General features: G+C 59.0%; 2 protein-coding genes across 4 annotated transcripts; both read right to left on the bottom strand.

Annotated features, from left to right (window-relative positions):
• Positions 1-1,758: 1,758 nt before the first annotated feature.
• On the bottom strand, positions 1,759-8,136 carry NEU4 (neuraminidase 4). Of its 3 annotated transcripts, XM_070489160.1 has the most exons (5): positions 7,695-7,758; positions 5,373-5,477; positions 4,892-5,086; positions 4,476-4,731; positions 1,759-3,667 (listed from the first exon to the last, which is right to left on the bottom strand). In XM_070489160.1, the coding sequence occupies exons 3-5, from the start codon at positions 5,081-5,083 to the stop codon at positions 2,688-2,690; spliced, it is 1,428 nt and encodes a 475-aa protein (XP_070345261.1). In that variant the 5' UTR covers positions 5,084-5,086; positions 5,373-5,477; positions 7,695-7,758; the 3' UTR covers positions 1,759-2,687. The 3 variants fall into 3 exon arrangements, with proteins under 3 accessions (XP_070345261.1, XP_044607480.2, XP_070345262.1); XM_044751545.2 differs by lacking the exon at positions 5,373-5,477 and having other exon boundaries at positions 7,695-8,136; XM_070489161.1 differs by lacking the exon at positions 7,695-7,758 and having other exon boundaries at positions 5,373-7,676.
• A 777-nt stretch (positions 8,137-8,913) lies between these two features.
• Positions 8,914-27,370, bottom strand: GAL3ST2 (galactose-3-O-sulfotransferase 2). The gene is made up of 4 exons (XM_070489165.1): positions 26,977-27,370; positions 14,449-14,532; positions 12,628-12,898; positions 8,914-11,919 (listed from the first exon to the last, which is right to left on the bottom strand). Exons 1-4 carry the CDS (start codon positions 27,003-27,005, stop codon positions 11,101-11,103), a joined length of 1,203 nt encoding a protein of 400 aa, XP_070345266.1. The 5' UTR covers positions 27,006-27,370; the 3' UTR covers positions 8,914-11,100.
• Positions 27,371-27,413: the final 43 nt, after the last annotated feature.

The raw sequence follows: 27,413 nt of genomic DNA on the forward strand, positions 1-27,413 counted from the left end.
AGGACCAACCAGAGCAGGTGCAAGTGGGGGTGGGGGAGGAGGGTTCCAGGAGGGGACCCAAGCTGCCCTGAGCCCAGGAACTCTTACTCCCTCCTTCCCTGCCTGCAGGGGTCATACCAGGGGAGACCCTGCCTGGGGCCCTCAGCAGCTGCCTGAGACCACAAGGAGTCAGGGGGGCCCCGGACCCCTCCCCAAAGAGTCCATGCCATTGGCATGGGCCTACCTGAGGAGGGCCAGCTCTGGACACTCCGTAGACCTGACCCCAAGCCTGCCCCACAGGGGGTGCTCAGCTGAGGGATGTCCAGGGACCCTCCCCAGCCAGCAGGGAGCAGGGGGGCAAGGAGAAGCCCACCCAGAGATGTTGCTTGGGAGCAGGAGGCTGGCAATGTCCCTGCTGTGCCAGCCAGTACAGTGGGCCAGGACTCGAGCCCACGTCCATCTGACACCAGGCCTATCCCTTCTGGCCATGCCACACTTCCAGGCAATGACAGCCAGGAACCCCCCTGGGGACAATGCGCCTTGGGGACAGAGCCCACCCTCCCTCAGGTGGGAAAGCAGCGGTTTTGCTCAGGGACAACATCCAGGAGCTGCCTTGAGGTGCTTGTGGGTGGCCCGACAGATAGACGGACAGATGGCGAGTGGAGCAAGGTGTATCAGTTCCCAAAGTCCACAAACCGGGCGGCTTGAACACCAGGGGTTAATTCTCTCCCAGTTCTGGAGGCCGGAAGTCAGACATCACCATGTCATAGGGCCACACTCCCTCCCGAGCTCCAGGGGAGGGTCCTTCCCGCCTCTTCAGCTTCAGGAGCTCCAGGTGTCCCTTGGCTGTGGCCGCATCACTCCAGTCCCTGCCTCCGTCCCCACAGGGCCTTTTCTGTCTCTTATAAGGACTCTCTCATTGGACTTAGGACCCACCCACATTCAGGATGATCTCACCTCAACCCTTATCTTAATTACATCTGCAAAGACCTATTTCCAAATAAGTCACAATCAGGCTCTGGGTGGGCGTGAATTTGGGGGACATCGCTCACGCAGCGCAGGAGTGAGCAAGGGGACGCCGGCTGCACACACCTCTGCCTTCTGTACCTCTGGAAAGCTCCCCCACCCATCTCTGCTGGTTTCTCTGTTAGATTTGAAAACTGAAAAGCGGCCCGAGCTATTGCCCCAAGGCCCCAGGTAGGGGCTGTCCTGGCGGGGGCGGAGGTCACCGTGAGGTGGGTGGCCCCTGGGTGAACGCAGGCACACCCAAGGCTCTGAGGGACCCCAGATCTGGCTCCCCATCCCACCACTGCCTGGAACCCAGCAGTAACCCGCAAAAGGCTGTGAGCCCTGCAGAGGGCAGCTGAGAATGAAGGGGAGCACCCACAGTTCTTCCCTGCTCCCTTGGGGACTGGCCAGCCTGAGTTCCCTGGGGAGCTGTGGATCCTCGGTAGCTCAGAGGCCTCCTGGACGCCCCCACCCTTTGGGAAGGCAATGTAAGGAGGTCATGCTCTCCCGAATCCAGCCTAAGGAGGTGACTGAAACCGGGGTCACCCAGGGACACCCCAAAGATGCTCATCAAGCATGACTCATAACTGGGAAGACTGACCAGCACCAGAAGGTCACCCAGCAGGGGTCTGGTGAAGAAACTACATCACGGCACACTCGGGAGCCACTAAGCAGAGCTGACCGGGAGTGTGACAAAGAACTCGCTTGTGCTGAAATGCACTTGTATCTTTTTAAAAGAAGAAAAGAAGAAAAAGACGCCAGAGAAAAACATCAAAAGGATAATTGTAGCTGTGGTGGGGAGATTTTTATTTTTTCTTTAGTTTCCTACATTTCCCAAATTTTCTACAAGGAGTATATCTTATTTTTATAACCAGAAATGAAGACTTTAAAAAGGAGAAGAAATAAAAAGATGCTTCCATGTGGGCTGGTCATGGGAGGCGACTCCAGCTCTGCCCAGTGGGGGAGGGGCAGCTGCTTTGACACCTGCCAGAGGCGCAGAGTGGGCAGGGCAGCCATCAGCACAGCCCACACGGATCCGGGGGCTGCCGGAGAGAGGAGATCCGCTGCCCCTGTCCTTATTCTGCCCCCAGCCACTGGGGAGTGTGGCTAAGGGGGGGGCAGATCCCACAATGAAACTGGGGGGGGGGGCGGGGATGGTCAGAGCAGTGGGCTAGGGCACCGAGTACCCTCTCCCGGGCTTCAACATGGAAAGAACTTAAGAGAAACATCCCTGGACATAAATGCACCACCCCCTGATTTCTCGTTCATAAGCCAGAAAGCAGTCCGCCAAGCAAGATTAAAGAGAAAAACACTATGGAAGATGAAGCACCTCATGCTAATCTGGGGGTCCTGGTGCCCCACAAGGAGAGCTGCCTATGTCACCCGGCTCAGCTGCACCTCCACGGCCCACCTCCTGCCCCCACGGGGCTCAGAGTCCACCTCCCTCAGACTTCGGCTGCGCCAGCCCGGCTTGTTTGAAACTATTAGAACAGAACTTTTGTCTAATTCGACAGGGTCCTTCACAAAGACTCACTGTCGTCCCCACGACTCTTCAGGGAGCAGCCAAAGAGCAAAGGCGCCTCTCGAAGCCAGTGCCCCAGAGCTCTGTTCAGGCCGGGGGTCATGCTACATCCCCCTCCACCGCCCCCACCTCCCCGGCCCCTGACAGCGCCCGCAGCCTAGGCCTGCCCGAGGGCCCTTCAGGAGGGCCGGCAGTGCCCCCGAGGTTTGCCCCCAGGGCTGGGCAGCTCGGGGCTGGCCAGCACGTTCTCCAGGATCTCGGGCAGGGAGAACATGCAGAAGGAGATCTCCTCATAGGAGACCCTGGCCCCACTTTCATACAGACAGGCGAAGGCCGGGGCTCCCTGGGGGGTGGGCCCAATGGACGCCAGGTCAGAGTAGCCACTGGGGCCCTCATAGATCACCCAAGGCTCCGTCCAGCTGTGGGGGTCCAGGGGGGACCGGCTCAGGCGGATGCCCATATGGAGCCGAGCCCTGCGCCCCACCGGGTGGGAGTACAGCAGCCATGTGGGGCTCTGAGACAAAGTGGCAGGGGGCCCAGGGAGCTTCAAGGCCCCCCTGTTCCCACTGAGCCCAGGCCCTGGGCCAGGCTCCCCAGGGCTGTCCCCACATCCCTCTGTCCCACCCAGTCCCTCGCCCCCTGGGGTGTCTCCAGCGCCCTCCTCTAGGAGTTCCTGGACTCCAGGACTGAGGCGTGGAGGGTGGGGGGGGTTTCTGGCACCCACTGACCATCCCTCATCCCAGGGCTGGCTAAAGGGCGGGGCCGGGAAGCCCACAATGCTGCCCTGGCAGCCCCGGGCAGTCTCAGCCAGGGTGGGCACCAGCTCCCCGGGCAGGAAGGAGGTGCCCTCATCTGTACTGAGCGCCTGCACACGGCTGCCCAGGGGGCTCCGGGCATTACAGTAGAGGATGCCGCTGGCCTGCTCCCCGTCTACCACAGCCAACTGGCACTCGCCCGAGCGCAGGTTGGGCACGACGCCTCCGTGGTGCCAGGTGCGGCCATGGTCATCGCTGTAGAAGGCAAAGGAGTGGGGGCTGGTCCTGCAGATCTTGCCAAAGCACTCTCGCCGGTCCACACGGTAGGTGTAGGCCGGCACCAGCAGGCGGCCTGAGCGCAGCTGGATGCCATGTCCCGGGCCAACAGCGAAGGTGGCCCAGTCTGCGGAGAGGAGGGGCTGCTGGTTACCCCAGGAGGGAGACAGCCACAGCCACAGCCAGGGCCGGGCAGCGCCACCCTGGGGGGTGGGCAGGATGGATGGCAGGCCAGTGTCTGGGAGTAGGACAGCTTGTGAGCAAGCCACTGGCTGACATGCCTCCACCCTCCACTCCTCCCAGGCTAAACTAGCCTCTCTCAGCAAGAGGGGGGAGCCCAGGCAGGCCACTTGGCCAGGTCCTCAGCATGTGAGCCCGTGGACAGTCCCCAAACGCAGGCGGACAGCCACCGACAGTGCCCAGTGTGAGCGATGCCCAGACAGAGGGGCAGCCAGGGTGGAGGGGGTGTGAGGACCTTCAGGGTGGGTTCCACACTAGCAGATAGCTCTTTTCACCATTCTGTATGTCCTGTCCAGGTCTCAGAGTCTGCGGCTAGCCAGGGTGGGGGTGACCCCTGAGGGCAATGGGTGACCCGGCCACCAGGGAGAGGGCAGCGGAGTGGAGAGAAAGCTCTGGGGTCAGACCACCTGGCTGCCCCCCCCTCCCCCCCACGCGCGGTGAGAAGGAGGAGAAGAAAGTGGTAAAGGAGGCCAGCGAGGCCTCGGGGTTTGGAGGCCGAGAGACCTCAGTGCTCAGAGACAAGCTCAGGAAGATGAAAGAGCTCCTGCTCCTGCCTGTGGGCGGGGCTGAGGGTTCCGGGACCCGCAGCCGCAAAGGTGTCGGTGACCCTTAGGCTGCAGGCGTGGCCCGGAGATCCCCCCAGCCAGACCCCTCCTCACAGTGCGGACCCCCGCCACCCGCGTACGCCGGCCTACCCTGCTCGGCGCCGCCCACCGCCTCCGCCGTGAGGTCCCGCGCGCCGCCCCAGCTGCGCCCCGCGTCCCGGCTGGTCACGCAGCAGAGGCGCGCGGCGTTGGTGCCCGCGGCGATCTGCGCGGCCTCGGAGGTGCGGCCGCGCACGGCGATGAAGAAAAGGAAGACAGTGGCCGTGCGCGCGTCATGCACCGGGCACGGGTTCATGGAGCGGTGCTCCTCCAGGGCCGCCGTCCCCAACACGCGCGCGGCGTCCCACTGCCCGAAGGGGGGGAGGGAACGGCCTCAGTTTACCCGCCCTCCCCGCCCTCCTTGAGGCGCCCCACTGCCCAGAGGGAGGGGAGGGGAGGAGAGGGCGGGGGCGGCCTCAGTTTACCCTTCCGCAGGGTCCGCCCGGCACCCCCGCGGCGCCGCTCACCCGCACGGAGCCCCCGGCCAGCCGGCCAGTCCTCTGCACCAGGCGGTGGGCGTGCGCGTCGTCGGGGCTGAGCCGCTGCTCCGCGAAGGCCAGCAGGATGGGCCCGGGGGGCACGGACAGCAGCGCAGGCACACGGTACGTCAGGCCGGTCCTCTCCCTCTGGAAGAGCACGGTCCGCGCCGGCACCCCCATGCTCTGCGGGCCGCAGGGCCAGCGGTCAGCAGGTCAGCGGGCCCGGGGAGTCCGCGCCCTCCAGCCCCGCGCTCCCCCAGCCCCTCCTTTGCGTGGACATCAGGACGCCCCCGGCGCCCTGTGCCCACCTCGGAGACCGCCCTCACCCTGCCCTCCCCCCAGGCCCCGGCTGCGGCTCCCCACACGTCTCCCTCCCCCACAGCTCCGGTCCGCGCTGAGGGCAAGGTTTGAACTTGAACAGCAGAGGTGCCCCGAGCCCGACCCACAGCCACAGAAGGAGGATGCTTGCCGTCGGGTCTGAGCCCTCAGCAGCTGGGCGCCACAGGAGAGAAGCCAGTCTTCGGGGGAGGGTGTGACCGGCGGCGAGGAGGCCGATGGGCTTTCTGGAGGGGGCCTGGGCAGACAAGTTCCAGACACCAGGGGAATCCCGGTGGGAGGGAGCATCCATGGGTCAGCAAGGATAAAGGCGGCCCTCGCACGCATCCTGGCCTCCTCTCCCACAGCCCAAGCCCCGGCTGCTCCTGCCCCTGGGCCCCAGGAAGCACCCTCCCTAAACCTGGGCTGGGCCCCCTCTGGGACAGGCCAGGGCTCCTGCGGGGTGAGGCGTTTGTGATCGGACCCCTGCTTGCTATAGCTCATCCCCTCCCATGTCCTCACTCATCCCCTCCACCTGCAGGGCCCGGAGTGTGGCCTGGAACAGCCCTTCCGGGGACAGCCCTACTCCCAGGAGTATCCTCCTGAGAGAGGCTAGTAAGAGCCCGGCCTGGGGGTGGGGGTGCTTTTGGAGGGCACCTGGGGTATGCAATCCAGAGGACCCTGTGCTCCCCCAGACCTGCCCAGGGGGCCTCTTCCTCTGATTTGCAGAGGACAAAGCTGGGCTGGCCTGGCCCCCAGGGAGGGAATGAGCGAGTATGCTCAGCCCAGCACTGCAGTGGTCCGGGGACTGTAGACAGGAAAAGGAGGTGGTGCACATGCAGGACTTGGAGCAGCCAGGGCCCAGGGGCCAGGCAGGCGGAAGTAATAGAACACAGCACTGAGGGAGGGAGGGAGAGACAGCAAGACGCCCAGCGGCCGTCAGGTGTCACGCTGTGCATAGCACAGGTGGTGCACATCTGAGGACACAGTCGGGGCGGAGGGCGGGCTGAACACACACCTAAACCAGAGTGGCCTCACTCAGGTGCTGGGGAGGGTGTGCAGGCTCAGCCTCACGGCTGAGGTCCCAGAACAGACACCTCTGCCACGTTCCCCCTGCGCCCAGGACCACCAGCTCCTGCAAGGCGCTCTCTGTCGGGCAGCATGCCAGCCCCGCCCCACCACCCACTACGCCCAGCAGACCCCCTGCCTAACCCTGGTCCACCCCAAAACTGCCGCCTCTGGGCTTTGAGAGCAGCTCCCTGTGCCCTGGAAGCCCCTGCCCCCCACCCCGTCTGCATCAAAGGGCAGCTGTGCCCAAGCAGGAAGCAGGTGCGGATGCCACATGTCCCTCCAGGCTGAATGGACACAAGGGGGACATTCTCTCCATTTGGCTCACTCCCCAGGGCCTGGGACCACCGGGAGCTGGTGTCAGCAGGAGCAGGTGGCCCAGGCCCACTGTGGGCCTGGGGACACAGCAGGAGTCATGGAGGCTCCAGAGACCAGCTGGTCACTCTGCTCACTGCACAGAGCGGGACAAGGCTGCCAGGAACTCAGAGTACCCACACGCGGGCTGGGCCCAGGTTTCTACAGAGCCTCCCCTCCCATGGAGGCCCCTCAATCCACGAGGAGGAACAGGGCCTCCGGGGCGGCCAGTGCTGCCCACTGTGGCCAATTCAGGAGGTTCTGGGGGTTTGGCTTGACCAGGTGGCTGTGTCCCAATGTTAATTGGAGCCAGCATCTTTAAGCCTCAGAGCCCATCCACCCGCCCCAACGGGGCCCTCCTTAAAGATGTTGAATCACAGAAGGGGAAACTGAGGCCCAGCGAGGCGATGGGACCTCCAAGAGAACCTGGTCCCTGGCCCTGGACCCCAAGCAAGTTGCTGGGGGTCATTCTGCCTGGGCAGAGGCTTGGCCCAGACGTCCTGCCTGGAGCACTCAGCCAGCCCAGTCATCCACCCCACGCTCTCCCTGGTCAGCACATCTTTTGTCCTTCGGACCCATTGGTGCTGAGCAGGCGCAGCCTGCTGCAGGGCAGTAACATGCATGCACGTGAAGAGCAGAGGCCCTTTGCAACAAGTCAGGCACAGCAGCCCCCCGGCTCTGTCACTTCAGGGTGGGTCTCCAGTCTAACCCAACTGTCCTACGCCCTGTCCTGGGCAAGGACTCAGTTACATAACCTTCTGTCTGGCGGGGTGTCACCTACTGGCCCATCTGATTTTGCGGGCCGGGGCTGAGTCCCCGGCTTTGGGCCCCAACACCCAGTCTGCATCCATCCCATCCTCTAAATCTACCCCCGGGGCCCTGCAGGGTTGCACCCGCCACTCAGGCCAGGAAATTGTCCCATGGAGGGGATCCCTATGGAAGCACTGGCTGGAGGACTCCCGGGGTCCGTGCACCCACCGCCCTCAGCCTAAAGACGGGAGCCAGGTCCAGACCCCCAAGGGCCAGGGTACAGGTGAGCAGGGAGGGGACTCACCGGGCACTTCGGGGTGGCCGCAGAGCTGGCTGTGGGGCGGCTGCGGGAGGGAGCGCCTGCCTCTCTGACCCAGTGAATGGGACAGAGACAAGGGCCCACTCTGTGGGAGGAGCTGGGAGCTGGCATCGTGCCAGGGCCGCGTCAGGGCCCAGGACCCTCCCGCTAGCTTCGGCTTCAGTGCAGGAGAGCAGTCGCAAGGGGTGCAGATGAACATGGTGGTAGGCGGCAGTATCAGGACAGGCCGCACACGGCTTCTCTCTGCTGGTCCACTCACTCTACCCTGGGGTGCTTGGGACCTGGGGCTCACTCCTCAACAAGGCTGTGCTGGGGGCAGGCTGCTGCTAGGTGCCAAAGCTGACCTTCACGGGGGACACCGATGTCACTGCCCCAGGCCTCCTCCAGAGTCACCTCCCATGAGAACCTACGTGAGTGCTCAGACTCGCCAGGATGCTCCGAGACCCTTTATGCCTCTGCGTAGGTGCCTGCCTGCCCCTCCCTCAGCCTCCGGGATCCTTGCCCCTTTGGACCTCACTGGGCTCCAGTCCCATGTTTGTGCTCGGGAGCCCGGCTCAGAGAGGGTGGGCCAGCACCCCACCCCCGCCTCCCACCAGCTGCCTCCCCAGGGCTCCTGCCAGGCGGCCCCATTCACCCTCACTCACTCCCCTCCTGCTGTCTCTGAGGGGTGACCACTGCCCAGGCCGGTCCTCTGGGGAGGCTACAGCATCCCGGTGCTGTCAGTAACAAGGGCTCTCCAGGGGGCCCACCTCCTCAGGGGCTCCCTGGGCCCCTCCCTCCCATGTTACGGGACATCAGAGAGGAGAGGGGTGGGGCCCAGTTCCGCACCTGCACCTGCAGGGTCATCCCCACATGTGACTCCTGACCACTCGCACACCCAGCAGAGCGCAGCCCCAGGAGGGGCCAGCGGGGGATGCAGCACTCAATCTACTGAGGTGGCTCCGGTGGTACACAGCACTTCTGCCCACCCCTGGGGCAGCCCGGACGCCCCCAGCCGGCAGCCTGTGCCCAGATAAAAGCCCAGGGGCCTGTCTTGAACAAAAGGAGAAGTCGGGTGCCCCGGAACAGTTACCTCAATCTCTCCGCCTTGCGGGAGCCCCACTCAAACCCATCTCCCCCCCGGATCCCCCAAGTGGGCTTCCAAGCCCTTCGCCTGTGCAAATCCCCCCTGCGTCCGGACAGGGGCGACTAACAGGGTGCCAACCAGGGCCCCGGAAGGAGCTGGCCCCCTCACAGGCCTCGCTCCCTCTGCTCACGGGGTTAATGTTTTAGTTAGATGTCAGCTTTCTCAAACAAGGAGATTTCACATAAAAACCTGTATTCCCAGCTTCTTTTGAAACATCAGAGGGTCTGCCTCCTGGGTTCCCCCCACAGCCATGGCATCACTGGCTGGGTCGAGCATACCTCTCCTGGTCACCCACCCTGACCCCGGATCACAGAGGCCTGGAAATGCCCGTCGGGAAAGGAGTTTCAGCCAGACTCTGAACCCCTGGCTTTTATTGGCTACGTGGGGGCTTCAGCAGGGTAAATGTTCCCTTTGGATGGAGAACCTGAACACAGTGTCGCCGAAGCTCTCTATTACCGCGTGCACTGTACATTGTAATAAATACCCCCATGTTCCCCTCCCAAAAGGCAGCACCAGCCTACATTCCTGCCAACCTCAAAGGTTGATGCCACTGAACTGCCAACGCCACTCATGTTCTTGAGTTCGGCGCCACAGAGGGTGGGTCGGTGCCTGTGGACCTGACGCTGTGGTCTGAGCCTCTCTCTCCATCTCCTGAGACCAGTCTCCGTTTCTAGGAGCAGCTGCGTCTTCTCCTTATCCTGGACTCGCACGCTCGCCCTGTTAGCTGCGGCGCAGTCTAGTTTCCTTTGGGGGCTGGAGGAGCCTGCCTGATGCTCAGGGCACTGAATTTGACTCTTGTCTTTCCTCAGATCGGGACAGTTTTCCCATTCCTCGCTTGCCTGTAGGGTCTCATCAGTCGCCCTGGCTCTCCTGTCGGGACTCCTTCCTGGGCCTGATTTCCCTTCCCGCCCGCCCTCAGGGTCTCCCGCTGCGTCGTCCTGGGGGTTGTGGATGGTGATCCTCCGTACTGTCTCCTGGCTGACCCCACCTCTGTGCAGTGTCCATCCTATTCGTCACGGTCTCTATTCCATTTTTTGGAAGTCATTTTTTTTCATCAAATATTCTCTTTTATTCTCAAATTCACTGCACCATGTCCTCTACTCTCACTAAAATCGTTCTTCTCAATGTTCCCTCCACTACTGGTGTGCAAGGGAGCTGCCGCCTGCTCTGCTTGTCTCGGAGTCCCCTCCTTCTCTGAAATGCGGGCTCCCCTGAAAGGTGTGGACATGCCTGGACACAGGAGCACTCCGCAAGTGCCCGGGCCCAGCCGACGGGCTGAGGATCCTGACGGGAAGGAAGGGGACTCCCAGAGCCGGGCAGACAGGCCAGGCTGAGCTGTGACAGTGGCTCTGCTTCCTGGGTGCTCTAGGCGGCCGCTTTTCAAAGGGCACATGGCACCTGACACGGTGAGTGCATGCCACTCTCACCCCGACTCAGCCAGGGGTCACGTCCTGCCAGGCAGGGTGTCCTCAGTCCCTCCCCATGAATGACAAAGAGGGGCGCCTGGAAGCTGCCCTCCTCTGAGACTGCATCCAACGTGGTCTCCATGGCAACCAAGGGTGCAGCAGCTGCCCGAGCCTCTGGCAGGCTTTCCCTTCACTGGACACTCAGGGGGACTAAAGGGAACTTGGCCTGTGCTCTGGCTAAACCGTGGGTCTCATAAGGAGTCGGAACATCTCTCACTCTAAACCCATTGGGAATAAGCATCCCAAGTCAAATGTCCCAGACCCCGCCCCCTCGTCCCGGCTCCCGGGGCCCGTCTTCGAAGCACTGCCCATGGGTCTGTGTCTCAGTGACCAGTGCCGTGTCCCCGTGGCCGGCAAACATCAGGGAGCCACTCCGAGCTCCTTCAGGGACCCGGCCCTGCTGCCCAAGGCCCTCCAGATTCCCTGGGCTTGTGTTCTTCCGCTGGGCAGTGTGTCCACACGTGTGCTTTCTGTGGGGAGGGTGTGGACGTGTCATTAAATGTCACTCCCTTTCCTCCCTTGTAGGACTCTTCCAGGTGATGAACAGGCTCACGTCCTCGAGGAGGCATGCCTCTGGTCCCAGATTTGGGCCTTCACCAAGCAGGTTGCCTGCAGGTGGACAGAGCGGGTGGGTCTCTTCACAGGCGTCTTCACCCTCAAGAGCAGTGGTCTGGCACAGCCTGGGTCCCCGGGTGCCCCAGGAGCCCCTCTCCCAGCCTGAGGCTATGCCCATGGCCTCCCAGGGATGACAGGAGATGGGCTGGTGTCAAACAGGGACCCTCTCCCTGGTGCCAACGCTCTATGGCCCCCAGAGGGGTATGCTCTTGGGGGGCTTTTCTGGGAACTGCAGGGCGTACAAGTGGGCCGTGTACTGGAGCTCGGGGATGACCATCCTCAGACACATCTGCAGCGTCTCATTGTCCAGGCCCTGCCGGAGGTTGTAGCCCAGGATGTCGGCCTTGCCCGCCTGATAGGGGCGCAGCCGGGGGTCCGTGATCTGCGAGTCGTTCTTGGGCTCGCCGTCCTGCAGGCACAGGGCCGTGAGCTCGCGCCGCCGCGCCCGCAGCAGGGCCACCTCGGAGCGCAGCTGCCGCGGGCCCAGCTCCGCGCCCACCCTGAACCAGAAGGTGCGGTTGAAGTGCTGGTAGAGGCGCCAGTCCAGGGCGCACCAGCGTTTCACGCGCTCCTGGCTCTCGGGCGTCAGGCTGGTGATGCTGCGCTGGCTGCGTGAGTTGAGCCTGAAGGACACGACGTCGTCCAGCCGCCAGCGCAGCAGGTGCCGCAGCAGCACCATGGACTCGTCGAAGTACTCGGCAATGAGCACCAGCTGGAAGCGCTGCTCCACATCCGCCAGGCGAGCGCGCACATAGCTCTCCTCAGCCGGTGCGTTGTTGTCGAAGCCCAGGTCGAACCACATGTTGTTCCTGGCATAGACGTTCTGCAGACCGAGGCTCTCGTTGTAGTAAGCCCAGGGCGAGGCCAGAAAGACGTTCAGGCTCTTCGCGCCCTGGAAGGCGGGGACGTGGTTCTTGTAATAGATGAAGGAGGACTCCAGCTGGAAGATGGGGTTTCTGAGGATGGAAAAGTAGAAAGTGCCCTTGGGCATAACCTTCTGCACCTGTTTGGAGACAGAACAAGAAAGGCTGCTGACTCTCCGGGCTCTTTCTGGCACCCAGGAGGCAGTGGTCTCTTCTCCCCTGCACTCCACAGCACACCTGAAACTGCCCACTGCTCTCTGCTCCATCACCTCTCCCACTTGGCCTCCCTGCCTGCAGTCCAAGCCACCTTGCTCCCCTGCCCGCCACTCTCCACCGGCATCCAGAATGATCCTAAAACACCTGAGCCAGGTTATGCCCGTCCTCCCCCAACTCTCTCCCCCTGGCTAAGCTTTGGAAGGTCGAGGAAGCCCCCTGAAAGGGGTGACCACTAAGCTGAGACGTAAATGACCAGAGAAAGAGTGCAAAGAGCATCCCCACCAAAGGGGACAGCATGAGCAAAGGTCCTGGGGCGGGAAGCGCTGGACAGGTTGGGAACCAAGAAGAGGCTGGAGAAGAAGAGGGAGAGGGCAGCAGACCAGGAGGTGCCTTTGTCTGATTCCAAAAGCAACAGCAGACGACCGGCAGCCTGGAGAGGCAGTGTGGCCCATGCTGTCTGCACTGGGCCTCACCCAGCCCCCGTGCATGGCTCCTGCCAGGTCCCTGCACACACACCCAGGACCCCTCCCGGCCCATGGTCACACCACAAAGTCACAAAGTGCATTGCAGGCCTGGGGCTGAGTCCTGCCCCCATGCCCTGAGGAGGGCGCACCCCACCCCCACAGTCGCACCTCCGGCAGGTTAAACCTCAGGTGGTTGCACATGATGTTGAAGCGCTGCTGCAGGCCGGGGCCGTCCTGCTCAACCCCCTCCACGTAGCGCGCCAGGAAGAGCCAGGGGTAGCCAAGGTGGAAGCTGGAGCCAGTGGGCAGCGCCACCGACAGGTTGTGCGTCTCTGCGAAGCGGAAGAGGATGTTGAACACCGTGCTGCTGGCCGTCTTGTGCGTCTTGAGGAACATGACGTTGGTGACGGGTGGCCCCTTGGCCTCACCTGAGAGCAGGCTGGGAGGAGAACAAGGTTGCCATCAGCGAGGGAGCCCCCTGAGCCCCTAATCAACACCCCTAACCCTGAGAGACCCTAACCCAGCAACCCCCAACCCATTCCCCAACCACATGACCCCCAACCCAGCAGCCCCCCAAAACCACATGACCCCCAACCACACGGCCCCCAACCCAGCAACCCTCCAACCACATGACCGCTAACCCAGCAGCCCCCCAAACTGCATGACCCCCAACCACATGACCCCCAACCCAGCAACCCTCCAACCACATGACCCCCAACCCAGCAACCCTCCAACCACATGACCCCAACCCAGCAACCCTCCAACCACATGACCCCAACCCAGTGACCCCCTAACCTGCTCTCCCAACTGCAAGACCCCAAACCTAACAAACCACCACCGGTACCCCCGACCTGGAGACATCCCAACCCAACAACCCTACCACTCACTCCCCCAAACTGCATGACCCCCAAGCCAGCGACTCCCCAGCCTGGAGACCCGCAAACCATCTCCCATGACCATGCTCCCTCCAATCCAAGATCCCCCAACCCTCACTCCCCGTACCTGAAAACACCCCACCCTGTGCTCACCCAACCTAGAGACCCCCAATCCTGCTGCCCTGGAGCTACCCACTGGCACAGACACAACTGCTCCATAAGTGGCTGCACCATCTGCCCCCCACGTACCACAGGCTGGGCCCCCAACCTCCTGTCTGGCTCCCAGGGCACCTGGCATGGCTCTGGCCTTATGACCTGGGCCACATGTCTGGCATTTCTTGGCTGACCCTTCATGCTAGGACTGTCCAGCCTGACCACAGGGCCAGAGTGGACACTGGTGCCCACTCCTGTGATCTCATGATGATGCCCACCCAGCCTCAGACTCAAACCAGGAGCAGCAGGCACCACCGCCCCCGCCCCCCCCCCCCCCCGCCACAGCGCAGGGCCCTAATGCAGGGGAGGGGCCCTGGGTGTTGAGTAACAGGATCCAGAGGCCTGCACTGGCCCTGGGGACAATGGGGGGCCTGGTAAAGAGTCTCAGGGGGCTTTGTCACGCCCCCCTCTGCTGTGGAGATCCCATCGGGGGCAGCGGGGCCAGGGGGAAGTGGCCTGGGGCCACAAGAGGGGGCTGAAGCACTGGGCCTGGGTGGCCATCCATGTGGACCCCAGGTTTCACAGAGGACGTACCACTGGCAGGCAGGGGAGCAGGGGTCCTGACCTCCCCAGACACACCCTGGGCCCCAGCCCGGCCTCCCAGCACCCGGTTGCCCTCTGTACCCAATAGCTGTGCTCAAGACAGCCCCTGCTTGGGCCCAGAGCCCTCCCCAGAGGCCTGGGCAGCTCATTGCCCATGGGAGACACTGAGAGGGCCCCCACAAGGAAGGACCCACTCCTTCTCTTACAGAGGGGAAACTGAGGCCCAGTGGAGAGGCAGGACCAGCCATGGTCACCAGGTAGTGTTGGGTGCCACCCAGAGGTGGGCAGGCTAGGGTCCCAGGCACGGCTCTGAGAGGGGGCAGCACCCAGACTGGGGGATGCCCAATGCAGCACTCACCGTGTGTGCAGTCTAATGTCCACGTGCAGGAAGGTGGCCAGCAGGAATAGGGTCAGGGCCAGGAGGAGGATGGCCCAGAAGCACCTGTGGGCATAGGGAGCCTATCAGCCCCCGAGTCAGGGGCACGGGAGGGGCCAGCACCACCCACTCCCACCACTCCACCTCCCCATCATCCACATAAAGCTCATATTGAACACCTCTGTGTACCGGCCCATGGGGGCCCTGGGGTCCAGGATGAGACCCAGGACAGGTAGCAATCATCTGACTCCACCCCTACAGGGCCCCCCTGCTGCACCCTCCACTGCTCAGATGCCAGAAGAAGCCAGAGGCAGACTCATTCCCTTGCGGTGGGAGGGCAAGGGGGTGAGCTGACGGGCTGGAGGCCAGAGCAGGTCAGAAAACCCCCAACCCTGAGCAAGGCACCCCGGGAGGCTGTGGCTCCCCAGAGACCCCTGAGCCCACACTCCTGAGGGGCACATCATGGGAGAGGGGTGAGAGGTAGGACATCCTGGCATTCTCCCCCTGGGGGAGGGGAGGGTCCCACAAGAAGAGACCCTCCGAGGGCCTGCCTGGTTGTCAGGAACTCGGCAGGTGGGGTGCTGGCTGTGGTCCTTGGCCTGGGATGCCTAAGGGAGATGCTGTGACCAGATCAGGGAGGAGACAGGGCTCGGACAAGGGATGCCCCATGGAGTCAGGCGAGAGCCCCCACGCCTGGCAATCCCCTGGAAAAGGGAGATGCAGGGCCCCCCACCTCCAGCCTTCCATGAGCTGAGGCACTCACATTCAGGCAAGGCCCCATGGAAGGCTCTGGATGACAAATGGACAGGCCATGAGGGGCCTCCCTGCCCCTCCCCACCCCAGGACCACCTCAGACTACAGGGGGTGGGGGGCCCAGGAGAGGGAGAGGAAACCCCAGAGCGTGTCTCTGTCCATGTCACCCACATGCAGGCCACCCAAATTCACATCCCCACCCTGGGCTTGCCCATGTTTCAGTGGGGCATCTGAAGGCATCACAGTCGCCAAGATCCAGACCGTGGCTCCCCATCTGCCCCCCAAACCCACTCCCTTCCCCCTCAGCAGCTCCTCTCTGCCCTGTCGGACCCCTCTGGCCCCCACCCAAAGCGAGCATTCAGGGAACCACCGGTCCTTGCCCCCGACGCGGCTGCTGCTGCTACTCCTCTGCTTTGGGGAGGTGACTGACAGGGTTTCTTCATAAACAATCTCAAAATTTAACATAGTCCCAAAAGGAGAATTTTTAACTAATAAGTCAATTCTAAAGTTCAGACGGAAGCAAATCACACAGTAACAGACAGGAAAATTCTGAAGGATATTGGAGAGGAGCGCCGGGTCTGCCGGGTCTGCCAGATCCTAGAAGGTCCAGAAGACCAGTCTCTGAAGCTACTTGTATTAGCGCAGGACAGGACGAGCCGGGAGGAGGGGCAAGCAATGGCAAAGGAGGCTTTCCAGGGTAGGAGGGGCAGATTTCCCCCTCACCCCACTGATCAGAATGAATTCCATTTGGATCAGAGACTTAAACGAGGCGGCACAGCGTGCCCAGGGCTGTCAGCTCTGTCGCTCGTGTTCCCGTTGGTGCCACCTCTCAGAACCTCCGAGTTAAAATGCCAGCGAGGATGTGTCCAGGAATCTATCCTGTAGTCACTGTGTGTCCTTATCTCGGCACCCGATATGCTCTACTGCAGAGTCCCCTGGGCAAAGGGAGGTCACGTGCCTTGCCGGAGGCCACGCGCTTGGACATGGGGAAGACGCCTGTGGTCCAGAGCTGCATTAACCAGCAGGCCACACTGTCCCCACCCACACAGCGTTCACTGCAGCCAGTCAGGGAATACACAGAAGCCAAAGAAATGCATGGCTTTCCTTCCACATGGGGCAGCGCAGGGAAGTCACGAGGCTGGGGTTCCAGGTGGAAGACCCAGCAGTGATCGAGAGCAGAGCCACATCCAGCAGAACACGTCCAGCGAAAAGACCCAGGTCAGGACGGAGCAGTGCCATGGTGGGGCGGGAAAACCGGGCTGATGCCAGAAACCCTGAGGGTTTGCCCCGGGAAGGGAAACGGGGTGTTGGCTCAGATTTGGAGACAGGACTTTGGTATGACGCCGCCTTCCCGTGGGAAACGCCATGCCTGGATACCCAGGGTCTGTTTTCTCTTTAATCAGATTGTCAGCGCTGGAGCTATCAACACAATTTTGGCATTTTCGTTATGGAGGTCCTGTGCTTACGTTGTGTTTATTTCAATCTGCTAGTTTTTGTTGCCATTATAATGGAATATTTATCCACATTCTGTTTCTTGGTGCCTATTGCTAGAGCAGAACATTTTTTCCAGTGTACATTGTATCCAGTCACTTTACCACGTGGCCCATCACCTGTTCACTCTAGAATTCTGGCGCCCCTTGGTCTTGGCCACGTCCCTGCTGTCTGGGAGGAGAGGGTGCCCGGGCTCGTCATGTACACTTCCCGACCCAGGCCTGGAACCAGCACATCTCCATCAAGCCCTGGGTCCTATTGGTAGGAAATGGTCTTTAGGGACCATGATCTGGGGGCTGGGGGTGCTCACGGCTCTGGGAAGGTCGTGGTTTCTGGGCCTTCTCATGGGACAGAGCTAGGAACCACACACACAGATGCAGGAGCCCTCGTGAGTTCACACCAACCTGTGCAGCCCCAGCTCCAGCCCACAGCTTTTTAGGTGACCCTCTTCCTTCTCCATGTCATCTCCTTTCTTCCACAGGAGTGTGGTCTCAAAGATACAGGGGATGGTGGAATTCGAGTACCCCATAATTACTCATTTGTTTCACACAAACTTCAGAGTTAAGCCTTTTTCTGGCATGTGCTGTCCCCTCTCTCCACCACTTTCAGCTTCTCCTACATCTGCATTTCCAGACCATACAGACACTCTGTAAGCTGTCCCACTCTCACCTCCCCTTCATTCTCCATGTAATTCTCTCCTGAACGGCAGCCCCCATCCCCTCTTTATGACAACAGAGCTCCAGCTCCACCTCAGGGAGACTCGCAAGAGCCAAAGTGGGACAAGTCATGGGCCTTACTAAGCATTAGAACTACAGGACTGAAGCTCTTCACCTGGGCTTACGCCCGGGGCAGGCGCGATGGGAAAGCACGGGGGTCAGCCCGCACCAGCCAGCCAGCCTGCGCACGGACACGTTGAGATGCAGAAACAGGAGCAGCAGGTGGGACAGCAGCCAAGACAGAGGGAGACGGCAGCTGGCACGGAGTGGGGGCCCAGGGAGCAGGGCCAGTTCCAAAGGGCCCGGTCACTCGCACCAAGTGAGAAGGGAAAAGTTTTCCCAAGCCCCAAAGGGGTGAACTTTCTTGGCACAGTTGGCAGGATTTCAGAGAAACCTACCGGAGACCAACTGCAATCTACACTGAGCTGGCATTTGGTGCCAATAGGGGCCCATTGAGCCCCATCACTGCATTCTTCAGGTGACCCCAGTGAGTTCTCCCGAAACCCAGACCTCCCTATTTTAAGTCGATGGTCCAGAGTTTATATGAGCCATTTCAAGCCTTAAGGCTAAGTATCTTAAGGGGGTACCAGTACATACTCTAGGTAGGAGGAACCTAGGGGGAATTCCTGGGAAAAAGAAACCTAGGGGAAATTTCCTAGGCCAGGGGAGCCTAGGGAGAACTTGGGAGTGAATGGAGCAGACTGACCTTTTAATTGGCTTTAAATTGGAAAGAATTGTGCTTATAAATTCTGAATAAACTGCTTGATAGAGAAATGGGAATCTGAATTTATTCACCTCTGAAGAGAAGGGACACCAGCTCCTCCTGGCCAAAAGATGCTCTCAGGTGACTGAGAACCTTGTGGGTGTCAGAGGATCAATCCTTGCAATGCATAGAGCTCCCATAGGGAACTCCACCATCATTCACGTTAATTAATTACGGGCTTGTCCAGGAACGTGCATATGAGAATGGGTCCCCTCTGCACTCCAAGCCCCCACAGCAGTCTTAGACTGCTAGCGGGAGAAACTGAGGCACGTAAGACACTGTTTATAACCTTTCTTTAGGGAATAACACTCACAAGCAACACATTTCTGACCCACTACACTGTCCCTAGAAATTGTTTAGACTTTATAGTAAAACTAAACTAAAAGAAAAGTGGGAAATCGAGCTTCAAGAAGCTGACCAGTTCCCAAATGGTCAGTCTCCCCTCGGAACTCCTGCTGGCTTTGTGCTGAAACTTTCAAGTGCTTAACGAAATAGGGATAACTGTAAACAGCTGGCACAGTAACTTGGGAAAATTTAGAACTACAGTGGCCACTGTGGGGCTTCTTTTAAAGAGCCAGACAATAGAGAAATTTTTAAAGAGTCGAGCTCACCATCTTCCAGCACAATTGCTCAAAAACTAAAGGTTCAGGAAGCTGTAAATATTTACATATTTGGTCGGATGGAAATACAGGTTGCACTCCATTCTCGGCTAAGGATCCTCCCAAGCTGCTGTCAGCCTCAGGGGAACTACACTGGCCATTAGAAGTGACAAATAAAAATGGCAAGCAATAGGATATATTGGAGTATATGAGGAAGCCATTTGGTATAAACCTAATTCGGCCTGATTTTGTTTTTTCCAAAAGGGCCTGCCTGTGGCCATTGAGCATGCATTGTATATCTGCTTAGACATTTTGAGATAAAGGTGCAGCTTCCCTCCCCCTCCCAACGTTGGCATCTCCTTGAAGATTAAGCATCTTTCTTTAGGCTGGGAACTGATTGCAGCGCTCATCTGTGACCGCACAGCTTGAGGTAACAGACCTGCCAGCCTGTGGGGTTCACTGAGACAGCAGGCCTATCTGCTGTTTCCATCAATCACTGTGCTGACAGAGCAGCCTCGTGACTATTGTAAAAGGGACATTTCAATCATATGTGAAACATACTCTTTGAGGGTATATAACCATCCTGTATACCCCCACTTCTTTGGAGTGCTCTGTTCCTTTGTGGAAAGACTCTCCCGGGTTATAATCCTCAGATTTCAGCTCAGAATAAACTCATCCAAATTTTCATTTATAGATTGGTTATGGATTATTTTCGTCGACAGAAGGAATGTCTGCATTAGGTAAGATTATTTAAGAAAGTGCACTTGGAAGCAAAACCCATAGTACCTATTGGAGCACAATGCCACTGCTCCAGCACATACACGAATTAACCCATTGGGCACCTCAAAAGATCATTGTATGGGGGAAACAAGACTTTTGGAAACTCCCACTGTGGCTCATAAAGCCTATACTCACGCTATATGCCCAAAATAGAATCAAGGGAAACTATTTCATGGGTCACAAGTCCACTTTCCCCTCGTAAGGGACCCTTTGTGGTATGGCAATTGGACTTTGTTCAAATGCCACCATCTCAAGGAGAAGTATATCTTACAACAATCTGTATGTTTTCACATTGGCTTGAGGCTTTCCTCTCAGAAGAGCAACGGCTTTAGGTAAATTATTATTGGAAAGGATAATTCCTGTTTGAGGAATTCCTCCCGAGTTACACAGTGACCAGGGAACTTATTTCACCAGACAAGTAATTAAGTCTATTTGTGACATTTGGCCACTAATGCAACATTTTAACTAATAGCACAATCAAAACAATTGGCAAAGCTTTCAGAGGCCTTTAATCTCTCATGATCAAAAGCTCTTCCACTAGCGCTCCTCAGTCTTAGAGCAACACCCTTTGGTAAACATCGCCGTCCTCTTTTGAGATAACTGGACGGCTTATGCAATTAGATAAAGGGATGTATGAACCAACTTTGCTTAAAGGAGATATGTTACATTATTGTCGAGGTCTCATTGAGGCACTTAAAACAATTGAGAGGTTAGTAGCTGACTCTTTTCACAGTGAGCTCCTGGGAAGACCTTACGGATCATGGACTACAATCTGGAGATTTTTTTATTAAAAAAGACACCAGATAAAAGACTCTTTGCATCCCTGTTGGAAATGACCATACATACCAGGTACTTTTAACCAGTTCATGAGCTGCAGAATCAAAAGGCATAACTCATCGGGGCCAGCCCTGTGGCATAGTGGTTGGGTCTGGCACGTTCCACTTCCACAGCCCGGGTTCAGGGGTTCAGATCCCGGGCACCGAACTACACCACTCATCAAGCCATGCTGTGGCAGCAACCCTCATACAAAATAGAGGAAAGATGGCACAGACGTTAGCTGAGGGCAAATCTTCCTCAGGAAAAAAAAAAAAAAGGCATAGACTCATGGATTCACATTTCCTGTTTTTAATACAAAGGTTTCTCCACCTGAGTGGATTTCAGTTCCTATTTCTGATACCCAGCTTCAACTGACCTGGTGACCACTAAGCTGCTAAGCATCTTGTTACAGTAGTAAAAAGAGACATTCTTGTCATATGTGATGGATGCTCTTTGTTCCAAGACAGTACATAACCACTCTGTACAACCCACTTCTTTGGTGGGATTGTCCTCCAACCTGGGCTGTAGTCCTCAAAGTTGGCCCATAATGAACTCACTCCAATTTTGATTTACCTATTGATTATGGATTATTGGCATCGACAACTTCTAGGAGGCCATGCTGGGGTCACAGGGTCACGCACAGTGTTCCTATACTACAGTCAAGCCACTTCTGCTGAACTCACTGGACCCTCCCAGGGAAGATGGCTCATTTTCTCCTGGTACTGAGGACAAGGAAGCCCCAGTAGTTTTATAGCCCCATATAGTTGGAGTTTAACCCCTCCTGGACAAGCGTGCGTGGAACCTTAACAAGGCTGGTTTCTCCCCTCTCCATCTACTCAGGCATCACCTGTTCCACCACGTAAAACTCCCCTCTGCAAACACGGCACGTTTATGCGCCCATTACAGAGAAGTTTACTTAATTCTAGCACAAACTGACCATCTGTCTGAAATTTCTGCTTTAACATTTACAATGCCCTTTGGCCTTGAGGCAACATAGATGTGTCTTGGTTCTTCGCAGCTGCCCAACTAGGAGGACGAAGCACTGAGAGAAATGCAGGTTTCTAAAGAGACATTCGTCCTTCGCCAAAAGACCTTCTGGTCCAAACGCCTGTGGGGTAAGTAGGATGGTGGGTGTTGGAGCAGCCAGGGAAGGCATTCGCCTTGTGGGACCTGATGGTCAGCCCAGCGGGGCCGAGGCCCTTGGCTGAGCCTCGGGGCTGCGGCAGGAAGCCGCCTCCGGGGCCGCAAATGGGTAGAGTGCTCTGCTGAGATGAGGGACAGGGTGCTGAGGAGCAGCTCCCCGGCCTGCTCTATCTCGCACACGGGAGTGACTCAGCTGCTCTTTCTCTAAGGAGAGTTCAGTGGTTGCTCAACTTTAAAGGGGTGAACGGTTTGGTATGCAGAATGCATGTCAGTAAAGCTGTTTAAGAAAATAAAAATAAATTTTAAAAATATTTTTAAAGAATTCAGCTGCTAAAAAAAAATAACAATTTGAAAGCCAATAATTGTGGAAACAAATAATTAAATAGAGCTGAAAATGATAAGCCCCGTGACATACTTCCGAGTGCTCTCAGCTGAAGGGGCTTCCGACAACCCCCGGGAGCTTGCTGCTCAGACCAAGGGTCCTCTGTGGCTCCCTTTTCTTATCAAAATTTGGATAAATTCCAAAATTCCAGAAAACCTCACACTTCCTGCATCTGGAACCCTGGGGAATGTGGTGGGGGTGGGGGCTGCTGCCCTTCTAGAGAACGTCTGAGAGGTTCATTTCCCACATTGCCAGCCATCTGACCACAGCTCTGGGTCAGACCTTGCTGTCAGGGATCACAAAGTGCAGGTCCCAGCAAGTGGCACCAGCAGCAGCCCACAGCAGAGAGGCCCGGGGGCCAATCGGTCTGCCAGGTGTGGTGTTGGTCCAGTTCCGGTGAGGGCCAGTTGGGAGAGCGCCAGGGCCCCCGAGGCCAGGGCCCTGGGGAGCAGCCGGCTGACAGGCGAGTGCCTCCAGGTGGGGCCATTCCCAGGCCGTTCAGGGAATGTTCCTGGGCATCTGGGTAAGAACCAATAAAAGATCTAAAATTCTGGATAACAAAGTCTTAAGACATCCTACCTGCAGCTCAGGGAACTTGTGGTTTTGATAATCTTGTTTACTGTGAGTGAGATCCACGAGGGTTTTCATGGAAATTGGTTTTTAGATCCAGGATCCCACATGTCCCTGCAGTTCTGTTTAACCAGCTCGTTAGATATGAACATTCACCTCCGTGGGGCAGTAGAGGCCACAGAACCAGATGTCGGGCCATCAATCAGTGGTCGGCCAATTTTAGCCAGAATCTAGAAAAACAATCGTGAGCCTCATCTCAGCTTACAAAACCCAGCACTACAGGTTGAAAGTTCTAGGAGGCCTTGGGCCACACCTGATCATCCGCCCTGCCCTCTCTCTCCCCTGGGTCGTCCCGTCACCTGAGGAAAGCAGAATGCCCTGGAAAGGGCCACAGCCCCCCACACGGTGGTCAAGCGTTACAAAGCCTTCCACTTGTCCTCTGGGTTTTTTCAGAACCAATTCTCCCTCAGCTGATCCAGGGCCCCAGCCCAGGGCTCATGTGTAGGATCCGGAGTCATCAGATAAAGCCACGCCCCAAGGCGGTCACTGCTGTCTGTCCATCCATCTCCCTTCACCTGGGCTTAAGCCCCAAGTGTGCCGTAGGGCATGGGGACAAGCTGAGGGGGTGGGTGCAGTGGGAGCCTTTAATTAGCTGGGGCTGAGGACAAGACTGAGCAGTTACTCAGGGCTCCCTCCCCACAGACAAGTATTTGGCTGGAAAGGCTGAATCCTCAGGAAACCAGGAACCCCCCAGGCCCCTCAGCTCAGCGCTCTGAGAGATCAGCAAGGAGCCAGCCTCCAATGACCCACAGACAGATCAGCACGAGGCAGGGGGCAGCTCCCGGCGCTGAAGACCTCGTCCAGCGCCAGGGTGGGTGGAAGCCGTAGGCCAGCAAGTCTGGAGCACAGAGCCCCATAAAGGCCAAACCGTCCATCCAAACTCAACACCCCAAGTGATAGCAGGAAGGAGTGTGGGCCACCCACCCCTAGGGCTTCTTCTAGAAAAAGGAAAGAAGGCCAGATTGTCCCTGCCTGCAGGATGTGACACAGAGATGCCGTCCCCACAACCTCTCCCCACCTGCCACCCTCCCATCAAGATGCCAGTCCATTTCCAAGATGCTGGCCAGTTTGTCACCTCGGGTGACCACAAAGTCTGCTGGATGCCAGTGCACCCTCCGCTGCAATGGGGCTATGGGGCAAGGGGACCATGTGGCTGGTCCCTCCACTGGCCCTATAGGTGCCAGCATCCTGGACTTGAGACCTGAAGCTCTCAGTGTTGGCTCCTGCCTCAGTAGCCCAAGGAAGGTGCCACTCGTGCCCCCAGTACAGCTGAGAAAGTTCTACTGCCAAATGGGTGAGTCAGATCCTCTAGGGCCAGGCTGGAGCAGGAGGAGGAGGGTGGGCAGGGCATTCAACTCCTGGTCTCCCCTGAGCCCCAGGTTCCCTCCCCAGCACATGGGGCCACCTCGGAGCCCCAGGTGAGCCCCCAGGAGAGGCGGCATCAGGGCCCCCTTCCCCAGACCCTGCAGACCACAGCCTCCCATCCTGCCACTCAGCCCTGCCTCAACTGGGTCAACGTGAGGGTGGTGGGGTCACGCCCTGCCCTCTGGACCCCTGCAGTGTGTGCGACCACCAGGCAAAGGGAGGGTCGGTGGTCACTGCTTTTGCCGCAGAGGCCGAACATGAGGCTGGTGTCCTGACGCCTCCTCTCTCCTGGTGGGGCTGCTCCCGGCAAGAACCAGTGGCCCATGATGCTGGGAAAATGTGAGACAACTGGCAAAGTACTTTCAATTTGGCCCTCCCAGAAGGTTCCGTGGCTCTGAGAGCTGCCCCGGGGCAGATCAAGCCTGGTGCTCACAGAGACGTGCCAAGGCCAGGAGGCTAGGAACCAAGCCACTCCCAGGGCCAGAGTCAGGAAGAATGTGACCATAGGATCTTCAGACTTCCGCCTTCCTCAGTGCTGGGCAACATCCTCCTCCCGCCCTACGACAGGCCCTCAAGGCCAGGGCAGTCAGCCACAGCGGTCAGGATGGCTACGTCTCAGAGCTGCAGAGTCACCTGCCACACATAGTGCCTTCCGGAAGGCGTGGACCTGAGCCCATCCCGTGGGTGGCAGGAGCTTCTCTCTGAGCGTCTCTTTCAGCTGGTGTGTCTCTCCGTTGGTTCCTTGGCTAATGGACTAGGAAACCGCGAGGGCTGCTGTCCCCCATCAGACAGGCTCCTGAACAGCCCCCTCCCCCTGGCACAAGCCCCCCTCCCCCAGACCTGCACCAGCAAGCGGCCACACCCGGCGGGCGCCCCATCTCAGCCGGCCCACTCTGTAGACACCCGTCCAGTGCTCAGTCAGGGTGACACGCACAGACAGGCCAGCGTACTGGCCGTGTGGGGACAGACTGTCAGGCTCCAGGGTGCATTTCGGGCACAAACCAGGCTTTTCCCGAGAGCACTGGTGACTCCTGACAGCAGGAGTCACCCCGACCAAACGAGGGGCGGGGCAGGACAAGTGTCCTGGCTGCCGGGCATCAATCATCCCCAGCCAGGCCCGTGGCTCTGAGCCAGGAGGAACCGATCTGACTCTCCCTCGGGCCCTCTTTCCCACCCTCCCCATTCACCCACATGTGGCCACCACAGTCAGGCACCAGCAGACCATTGCCAGGTCCCCCTTGCCCTGTCCCCTGCCTTCCCATACTGCCCACCCACTGTTCCTCCACCCCTGGAGCTGGTCCCAGAGCCTAGAGCCAGAGTCACACAGCCACCACCACCCCCAGGTCACACAGCCCCTCACCAGCATGACTCCCCAGGGTCACACAGCACCCCCGGGTCACACAGCCCCTCATGAACACAACTACCCAGGGCTCACCACTCCAGGTTATGTTTGTGCCCCAGAAACAGAGCCGAGCCTCAAACAACCAGAGGCAGGTTTTCAGCAAACCCTGAGCAAGCCTTCCAAGGCCAGGACTTGGGGACACCTGGGTGCCCATTCCAAAAGCCTCTGTACAGTCAATGACTCCATGGCCTTGGGTGGGATCCCCGGCAGTGACAGGAGCCTGGCAGGGATGCCCCAAAAATCAGGGGTGACCTTGACCCTCACAGCAGCTGAGGAGGGGTTTGTGCCTTAATCCATCACAAGCCAGGAGCCTGTCAAGACTCCACAACCCACTGGGCCAGGAAGTCTGCTCTCAGCTCCCTGCAGCCCCTCCCACGGCCCAGAGCCCCAGACTCTCCCTGCCCAAGGTTGACCCCCTGCCCCTGGATGTGGCTGCTTCTGCCTGTCAACAAACCAAGAGTGCGGCAAGCGAGATGAGCTCCAAATGTTTGCACAATTCAAGGAAAATAAACAAGAAGCTCTGGACAGTAGTGCTGTTTGGGGTTGTGGGGACAGTGATTCAACAAGGCTGAAGGGACTCAGGGAGCCCCTTCCTTCAAGGGCTTTGAGCTAAACCCATGAGCCTGGGATGTGCAGAACGGCCGCTGCCCTGGTCTTGTGTCAGAGCGGCCATCTGTGGGACCAGCCGCGGCAAACCTGTTCCCTGTCCCGCCCAGCTCCCCCAGGGCCCCTCAGCTGCCATGTGCACAGGGGGCCAAGGGCAGCCAGAGGGACCCGGGCTTGGCCCCCAACTAATAGAGTGACCCTCCCCGCAGGCTTTGTGCCTCCTCACAGTGTGGTGTCAACCTCCACATCCCCAGGGAGGGGGACACCTAGGACCCTCCCCCTCTTGGTCAGTCCTCACCTGAGAAAGGGGAGTGGTGTCTTCAAAGAGGTTGGTCATGCTAAGCTTGGAGCCCACAGGGAGGGTGGGGATGGGCGAGAGGAGGGCACTCAGCGGCACTGGGATCTCCCAGAAGCACTCGGGGGCAGCCAGAGGAGTGAAATGCAAATCTTTTCCAGACCATACCACCTCCCTCCAAACCTAGACGGAGAGGAAAACTCTGCGGCCCTGTTCGTACAGGGGAAACAGCACCATTTGTTCCCAGAGCTGGCAGGGATGGGGCGCCCAGACCCCGTGAGGGGGAACTCGCTCTGGAAGCTCAGGACTCCCCTCTCACCCAAGCGACTGCCCTAAAATGCACACGTGGGCAACTGGCCCCGAAAAGTGTCAGGGGCTCAGCGAGGGACTGACTGACACAGGGAAGCACCGGAGGGGCCCAGCCACATGAAAGTGACCGCAGCCCGGAGGCCAGGAGGTCCCAGAGCCCCAGTAGCCACTCACTTGGCCTTCAGCCAGGACACTAAATCATCGTCTCCTCATCCCTAGGCCTTGCATCTCTCCAGAGGCTCAGACCCAGGCCCAGGCTGGGGAAGGACAGGGAGGGGTCCTTGCTATCTGAAATGAAGCCCAAGGAGGGTGATTCAAGGGAGTAATCATGAGAAAAACCCCCAAATCCAGTGACTTCTTTTGCAAGACAAACAAGACAGCTCGTTTCTGCCAGGTTCTCAGACTATCAAGGACTAAAGAAGTGTTTTGTTTCCTGCACTGACCTAGCCGCCTGGCTTACCTCTGCGTGCCGCCCAGCGTGAACAGCATGCTGGCAGGTCCAGGTCAGGCCCACTGCCCACTGCAGTCGCTGCCAGCTCGCGGCCCCTGGACACAGGCACCAGCTGGGTGCTGCGCTGCACAGAGTCTGAACCTGACTCCCAGAGCAGGTCACCTGTAGCTCAGGTGTGAAGCCACACCCTCCACCCTCACCCCTGTCAGAGGGCTTAACGTTTGAGTCTCAGGAAAAACCTGGCTTTCCCTGGGCCCTGGCTGGCGCTGGCACAGAGTCTGGGCTTCTCCACAGGCCTCCCGTCCCGGGTCGCGGCTGGAAGATCAGCCACGGTGGAGGGCTGGCCCCACCGGGCTCCCACCTGCTCACCTGCCCACCCCCAGGGGTCAGTGGGCCCAGGGTGGGCTCAGAGGGAGCTGGGGGCACCATTGAGGGCCCCTGGATCC

This window comes from Equus asinus, chromosome 19 (assembly GCF_041296235.1).
Source record: "Equus asinus isolate D_3611 breed Donkey chromosome 19, EquAss-T2T_v2, whole genome shotgun sequence".
NCBI lineage: Eukaryota > Metazoa > Chordata > Mammalia > Perissodactyla > Equidae > Equus > Equus asinus.

Excerpts from the sequence above, each read along its gene's own strand:
- NEU4 (XM_070489161.1), bottom strand. The coding sequence starts at position 5,531 with ATGGATGCTCCCTCCCACCGGGATTCCCCTGGTGTCTGGAACTTGTCT. Across the intron at positions 5,087-5,372 it reads CTGAGGGCTCAGACCCGACG|AGCATGGGGGTGCCGGCGCG; the intron begins GCAAGCATCCTC and ends TGCGGCCCGCAG. Across the intron at positions 3,668-4,475 it reads GGTGGGCGGCGCCGAGCAGG|ACTGGGCCACCTTCGCTGTT; the intron begins GTAGGCCGGCGT and ends TCCTCTCCGCAG.
- GAL3ST2 (XM_070489165.1), bottom strand. The coding sequence starts at position 27,005 with ATGCTGTTCACGCTGGGCGGCACGCAGAG. Across the intron at positions 14,533-26,976 it reads ACGCTGGGCGGCACGCAGAG|GTGCTTCTGGGCCATCCTCC; the intron begins GTAAGCCAGGCG and ends CTATGCCCACAG. Across the intron at positions 12,899-14,448 it reads GACATTAGACTGCACACACG|CCTGCTCTCAGGTGAGGCCA; the intron begins GTGAGTGCTGCA and ends TTCTCCTCCCAG.